The 7,928-nt window shown below is 39.7% G+C and overlaps 1 protein-coding gene across 1 annotated transcript; it reads right to left on the reverse strand.

The window, feature by feature from the left end:
* Positions 1–984: 984 nt before the first annotated feature.
* Positions 985–7,644, reverse strand: LOC108669604 (the record flags this gene model as incomplete). Its single annotated transcript, XM_018156982.2, has 3 exons — positions 7,599–7,644; positions 7,138–7,371; positions 985–1,189 (listed from the first exon to the last, which is right to left on the reverse strand). Coding segments are annotated over exons 1-3 (445 nt in total), but the record flags the coding sequence as incomplete, so codon positions are not given.
* Between the last annotated feature and the right edge of the window lie 284 nt (positions 7,645–7,928).

Here is a 7,928-nt window from a genome sequence, read left to right on the forward strand (position 1 = left end):
GTTTGCTAAATGGGGTTCTATTTGTGAAATACACATTTGTGTTTAACCATTATGTTTTAAAATTACAGCGTACTAAATTTCAAGAAAGAGGCGTATGTTTTTATATGTCGGTGGGGGGCGCTAGAAATTCACTAGGCAGCCAAAGGGGGCGCCAGCCTGAAAAAGTTTGGGAACCACTGGCCTACACGAAGCGCCGACTGTCCCTAGATGCCAGTTTCCGAATATCACGTTTAGGTGTTGAAAGCCAGCACTGAGGTACTGATGGAACGTCCCAAGACAGATGCGCAGTAAATACGATTAACGACTTGGCCTCTCCACCAAATAATGTACATTTTTACCTAAATTGTTTAATCTCTATTGACTCTCCCCATATTTACATTCTTACTGTCAGCATTGTCATCATTACTATTATTATGCAAACATAAAAAAGTAAAATGATTGTAAATGAAGAGAGTACATAGATCTTTATTTTCTCCTGTGTGTGTGTGATCTCCCATTGAACCCACATGATTCATTGGAAAAGAAATATTTCCATAGGAGGTGTCGAAATGGATAAGTTTGAGCTCTACAATCCTATTCTTAGTATTTTTAACATGTTTCAGCATCCAAGGCCAGTTTCACTATGTACAATTAGTCATTATCCAAGTTTTCCAAGCAAGGCAGGCGTCTCATCCTCAGTGACCCGTGCAATGGTTTAATGTACAGTTGAGAACAACGGATTTGGATCGCTTGCATGCAATCCTTTTACAAATAGATTAGCAAAATAAATATGAACAACCACTTTTATAACCAGAGCCTTCCAGAAGAAGCGAATCTCCAAAAATTCCCCCGAACGCACATAAATTAAGAGAACGTTGAACTTTGCATTAAAGTGTCATTTGCAGAATAATTTTGCATAATTACTTGCAAAATTGTTTATCACAATTCAATCATCATTATTTTCAGAATTATTTTCCCGGTTCCGTTCCAAATAAAGATCGTAACCTCTATCTACAATGGGAAGGAGCGCAGCTACAATTATAAGGGCTGGTCCGACCCCGGGCGGGAGGCTCACTCCTGATGCGAGCAGCTTTTCCAACGCAGCTGCAATTGCAGTTGCGAGCAACACACGTGTGCTCATCCATTTAGTCTCGTCCTCCTTCATTTCGTTGTTCTTCAGAACACAGATCCCGTAGTGTTCTTGAATGTTCTGCAAAAAAATGTTGCTCATTACGATTGTAATTTCATTCACTTCCTCCAGGCAATTTTTTAGTCCACAGTTATTGAAGTATTGTGAAATCTGGTGAAAAATAAAGGAATATTATTCATGAGCACACGTTCTGGCATTACAATGCTACTCTCATATAAACAATGAAACCTTAGATAGCTAAGAATCTATGGAAGAGTTAATAGACTCCTATTCGAACTAAATGGTATGAAGATTTTCATGTATAATTTAGCTGTAGATTGGCATTATAGAGGTAAATGATGTCGAGGAGACAGAATTGTGGAGGTCACTGCTGGCGAGGAAACAACATTGACCTCCAAGGAAAAAATATAGACAATCAGGACAGTGATGCAATGTGTAAGATTTATGTGACTCATTTTTGGTGATGATTGATGAGACTCAAATTCAATCGTATTTTTTTTTGACGGAAATTTAACTCGTAGTCTGGTTTAACATGCTGTGGAGATTATTTGGTTCAGTTATACGATCAGTTGCACGTATAAGCAGTAATAAGTTATAAAGAGTGTCGGTCCTACTAGGGACCTGGTTTTAGACTGTATAGGTGGCGAAGAATTATTCCACGGAATGATAGTAAACCAGCGTTGATAGTGCATTCGAACCCGAACTGCCTGAGGAACTCTAAGGTAGTAAAAATCCTGGATATGCTGTGACGAACAGTATCAGGCGCGTTCACGAGCAGTGGCAAATATGCAGTTAGAAACATTTTTTAAGCAGAGCTGCGTGGCTAACTGGAAAAAGTAGACCGAATTATCGAATGGAATTATAGAGTATAGGGATTTAGCAAGTAGGAGGCGCGCACGCGGTGGCAGAGTAGGTAGGGGCGAAAATAACGCGGGGTAAACGGCGGCAGCCAGAGTTGTAAGTAGGAAGGAACAGCTGTAGGGAAGCAGGCAAATAGCTGCGGCAAGTACAAGCGGCGAGTGCAGCAAGATACAGCGGCAACGGCAGCTGCAGCACAGGTCGTAGAAAACGGTACGTTGCGAGCGTAACAGAAAACGGTAGGTCAGGAGCAGGAGAGAAAACGAAGAGAAAGAGAATCTAGGGGGAGACTAAAAAATAACTGGAAACCATTAAGAGGTACGGTGCACCCTTCGATTTACCGTAATTAAGTAGCGGTGGTAGGAGCAAGATAGAAGGAAGGATTGCTAGGAAGTCGTATGGTGTTTATTTTTCTAAATGTAAACGTATCAAGTTAAAGCTATGAAGTTGTTAAAAATGTACTGTGTCTCACCCAGAAATGTATTGCAGAATCCAGGCGAGCGAGTGAGGCAAAGGCCAGACCTAACGGGGACGTTACGTGTGAAAAGAGGATGGTCCCGGTTCATGGAACGAATGTCATGTATGCGATGAGTCACTCTGTCCAGGGACCGTATTATCAAAACTTCGTAAGTACGCAAAATCGACTTACGAGTGGCGTAAGTGCTGATATGATGACGTAACTCTAGAGGTGGTATTGTCAAAACATTTGCGCGGGAAGCTACGATACGTAACTGCACGCCTGCTCGGAGATGTCGGAAGTGGAGTTCCGCACAAGTTTAGAGTGTCTGCTGAAGCAATAGGAAAGCATTGATTTACTAGCAAGTAGCAACACGGTGAATTGTGATAGAATTTTGTCAATAATCCGACATATAATATGTGATCGTGCTAAACGGTGCTTTTGAGATAAAAATGTAAATTGCCTTTTGTGCTATAATATACAAGCAAATGTTGATATCCATATTTATTCATCTAAGAGTTTTATGATCGTTCACTTGAACAATATTTTAATGCTTTTTTTATTCAAAATTATATTGAAGTTGACAAGCCAACCATGTTTCTAGTTCTCTGTAAACAAATTTATTTCTTTTTATGACATTCGCAACTCCAAATCACGAAATTTTCTAAATTATATGCGACCTTCTAAAAAATCTTCTAATTTTGAATAGGAATAATGCATTTATTTACCCTTATTGCAAGAAATTTCGGTTAATTATCACAACAAGTGCATTGCTATTTGGATAACGTCTCACTCATTTATCCAAATGAGTCAGGCATCGCAAATTCCGCTGACACCACACATCCTACTTTCGTCCAAGCGCACCGCGCACTGGTCGAGAGGGGCTATAGGAACAGCGAATCCAAAGCCTCTTATTGGTCAGTTAGCCAGATGGTTTTGATAATACGCTTTTAGCTAAGTCTTGCGTACGAAAGTTTTGATGATGCCAAAATTAGGGTGTACCTACGTAACACGTAACATTTTTGTCGTAAGTACAAAAAATTACGAAGTTTTGATAATCCGGCCCCAGGTCGAAAGATTAAGCCACTGGGTCATGGTAAGACGTTATAAAATTGTGAATAACTATAGATTTTCTTTAGTCTAAGCTTGTGACGAAATCTAGACTGACCTTTAACTTTTATACGGATACTTCTTTTTGTACGACCGGTGACCAGTAAACTGGTAAATTATTCCTAGTAGTAAGTTCCTAGTAATGTGTATGTTTCATGAGCTGGGGATAAGATACTCTTTTTGCTGTCAAAGATCTATACGTGTGGGTGGCAAAGAATTTAATGTGGACATGTATTAACCAGGAAAAACAAACCTGCGCACGTACCATACCATGGACGGAGCAAGAGGTCAACATGAGTTGACAGGGAGGAAAACAGTCCACACCGCTGCACCTGACCCGCAACACCGACCCTCCAACTACCCCCGCCCTCAGGAGCTTACGCCTCTTTCCTTATCCCAACCCTTTTTATGTTAGGCTGGATGCAGGGAGAAAAAGTCTCCAGACAAGTTCGCTAACTTTTCGGAAAAAGATTTTTTTCTTCACCCCTTTTACTTCTGTAAATCCAATCCCCTTCCGTTAAATCTACGAACGAGGCGAAGAGAACGGAACCAAGGACCATTCACCTGATAAACGACATAAGTGTAAAAGCAAATGCAAGGATAAAGGCAAGAAAAATAAGGTAAATTCGAGTGCATATAAAAAGTGTACTAGGGAACCGTGAGGCGAGCACAGCTGCAGAAAAGAAACAGGTTATTTTTATGAAATGTGATTATTGAAGGATAAATTTCCGGATAGGAATTTGTAAGTTGTTATCTTAAATTCTCAGCGGTACAAGATACTGTGGAATTTTCTATTTTTATATACTCAATAAGGCGGATAGGATTATTGTGATTGTAAATTGAGCCGTTCCAATTAAATGGAAAATAGAAATGTAATTCGTTTTCTTTGCCGGAGTCAGAACTAAATTTCAAAGCTTATAAAGTTTATAAAGCGGAAAAGTTATATAATTGAAATTTTTCATAATTGGGCCAGCAAATAGAGCAACGTCACTTTCAAGACTTGTCCTGTTTGAAATCGTCTATGTTGAGTTAAACGGTTACGATTTTATTTTAAGAAATGAGTTTTTTATGGCTGATACAGTTTCGTTATAGAAGACTAATGTATATCTTTTTTTTTATTTAGTTTATAAGGATTTGGGTGTTGTGCTATGACGATACGAGTGTTAGCGCAGGGACATTTTGAAGGGAAGTCCTTTTGTTATTTTGTGGATGTTATATTTTTTGCATGTAATGATGTCCATGTGATTCTAAACGGAAGCGATATGTAGTAAAAAGAAAGAGTTCTTAAGTGGGTTAGGTTTATGCGATTTTTGTTATCGTTTCTTTGTGTTTTAGTTTGGGGAATTTTTCTAACAGTGATAGGGTGTGCAGGGGGAGAGAGACGAGACTGTTGAATTTTTTTGGTTAGCTCGGACTAATTAATGTGCTCTTTTATTGATTTTTTTATTTCATACGATGTCGATTTTTATGTATCAGGATTCCGGAATAGAACATAAGATGGAAAAATTAGATGACGCCTGGCTTTCATCTATTTTTTAGGCAGGTTGGGAGGATTTGATAGGAAGAGGAATTCACGAATTACAAATATAAAGGAAGGGCATGATTTGAGGGAGATTTGAATTTAGGGCGGGATTTGGATTCGGGGCGGAGCCGCAAAGCGACGAGATGCAAGCGCCAGGATATTTAAGGAGTGGGGGAGAACCAGGAGTGAGTGTGAGTCCAGTCTGGAGCCTAGTCTCGAGCTGGTACCTCGAGCGTGCTAGCCAGTGGATTGGCGTCCGGCGTATTTGTGAGGTGACGAGTTGTGTCTTCCAGAGGCGGAAGTACGATACTTTGTGGCAGTGGTGCAACTCAACGGAATAACCACGTTATCTACTCGGTTTATAAAGACAACGCGAGAAGCCACGAATTGTCCAACGATAACACCAGCAATTATAGAGATTCAAGTATAGAGCACTGCGCAACAATTATCATCCGTCGCGGTCATAGTCAGCAGAGGTACGGTCACAATTCTCATCAGAAGAAGTGGTACGGTCAAGTTCATCAACGGCGGCACGACAACGTACAGTCTCGACCGTAGTGCTACGGTAGAAAGCTCTAAGTAATATCATTGCCGGTAGTAAAACTAAAACGACACTCTCAAAAGAAGGAGCCAGGGAGTCCGCGTCTGGCATCGCTCTGATCTCGACCGTTAACCGCCCCTACATACGCTGGTGATGTATTTTTTTTAGGAATTTAATGGAGATAGGGCCGTTATTTGTCTTAAAACTTTGATTTTTTATTTCATTTTAAAACTTGACCAAATGTGTGTGACAATAGCCGTGTATTAGGCCAGAATGTGTATAGTCATGTGTATAGTCAGGCCCCTAGACGATTTCTTCTCCCCGTGTAATAGATGTCTGATAAAAAAAAGTGTTCGTTAATGTTGACGTACACATACGGCAGTGGTACCGTTGGATAGCTCAGAATGTCAGCTTTAAGATGAGACTAAGCACGTAACTGCAGCACAACTTAAGTAGACACTATATTTAAAGATCTCAGCAGCTAATTAGTTCCTATCTAATTACTTAAAGAACTCTCCCACCCACCCCCTTTCATGAGCCGTCATGAACGTATAAATTAACGTACAGTGATCGCAGTGGTACCGTTGGATAGGGCAGAATGTCAGCTTTAAGATGATACTAAATACCATAAAAGCCAAATCCGAAAATTTTAGGGTAAACCCCCCCTCCCTTAATTTAGAAAGTGTTTAGATATTTCCCTTTGCCGTTTCTATCGTCCTGTGTTACATCGCCAGAGACCAGACGAGAACCTATTCATACGCGCCGCTAGAGTAAGCCACTCGGCAATCAACCTGACAAATGATGCGCGATATATATTACTAATAATACTAGAAAGATAACGTAACGTAAAACCCGAAGGAACAAGGATTTTCGAATTGTTCGTCGTAAGAGGACGTTGTCTTCCAAAGTAGGGAAGAAAATTCGGAAAAAAGGAACTGAAACCCCAGATAAGAAAGATATTAAATTAAAACTCCTTACTTTTTTCTAATCAGGCCCTCCGGCAGAGACCCAGTAACGTCGTTTAAGGATTATAGTTGTCTCGCGGCTACATTATGATGGTACAAGGATTTTCGAATTGTTCGTCGTAAGAAGACGTTGTCTTCCAAAGTAGGGAAGAAAATTCAGAAAAGAGGAACTGAAACCCTAGATAAGAAAGATATTAAATTAAAACTCCTTACTTTTTTATAATCAGGCCCTCGGGCAGAGACCCAGTAACGTNCGGCTCCATCCTGCTAAAGCGCGACCAGCCCGGCTAAACCCGGCGCCGGTCTCGGCTCAAAATTTTAACTGGGTTGCAGCACATATCTGCCACCTATTCAAACAAATCGATAATATTTATTGATGGAAATTATTGCTTCTGTGCACCATGCCTGATAAGACAATGCATGCATTTGCTTGTGTAAGCACAATCATCATATCTGTCCACAATCTGGCAGCGAATATACACTGCCCAATTACCCAGAGTGTTCGGTCAGCGATATTATGAGTACATGATTGCACTTTCGCTTGCTTTGACTCACCATTTCAAGGATTTTCTTAGCGTCAGCCGCAGTTTCAAACAAAGGGTCGTTTCTGGCGTATTGGTTTTCCTTGTTGTAAGCTGCAATAGCTTTGTTTTTCGAGTTTGAGTGACATCTTTTTAAAAATGATTCTTCAAGAGATCTTCGCTGGGATTCGATTTTTGAATCCATTGTTCTTTTGTAAAGCTCAAATGCCTTCTCGCTGGTCTCATCGATTTTGACGCGCTCCTTTCGCTGAAAAGGAAATGTTGTAAGAAAGTTGTTCTCGCAAAATTTAACAGTTGCATACTCTAGTAAATTGCTTATTGAAGTTTGGTATCTCTTAATAGTTAGTTACAAATTGAGAACATATAATGAATAAAAATGTTAAGTCCCACGTTTCAAAGGACATAGTATTTGGACAATAATCTTATTAAATTCAACTCGCAGTACAATTTTGATTTCCAACCAATCTCGCCCACCTTCATTTCGTCGTTCTTCAGAACATAGGTCCCGTAGTGTTCTTCAATGTTCTGAAAAAAAAATTTATTGGTCATTACGATGCAAATTCATTCACTTCCTTAGGGCAAATTTTTAGTTCACCGTTAATGAAGCATTTTGAAATATCGTGAAAATTAAAGGGATATTATTCACGAGCACAGGTTTTGGCATTGCAATGCTATACTCTCATATAAGGAATGAAAGCTTAGATAGCTAATAATATACGGAAGAGTTGATAGACTCCTAATCGAACTAGATTGTCATGAATATTTTCACATATAATTTAACTGTAGATTAGCATTGAAGAGGTA

Source organism: Hyalella azteca, unplaced genomic scaffold (assembly GCF_000764305.2).
Source record: "Hyalella azteca isolate HAZT.00-mixed unplaced genomic scaffold, Hazt_2.0.2 contig14470, whole genome shotgun sequence".
NCBI classification, from domain to species: domain Eukaryota; kingdom Metazoa; phylum Arthropoda; class Malacostraca; order Amphipoda; family Hyalellidae; genus Hyalella; species Hyalella azteca.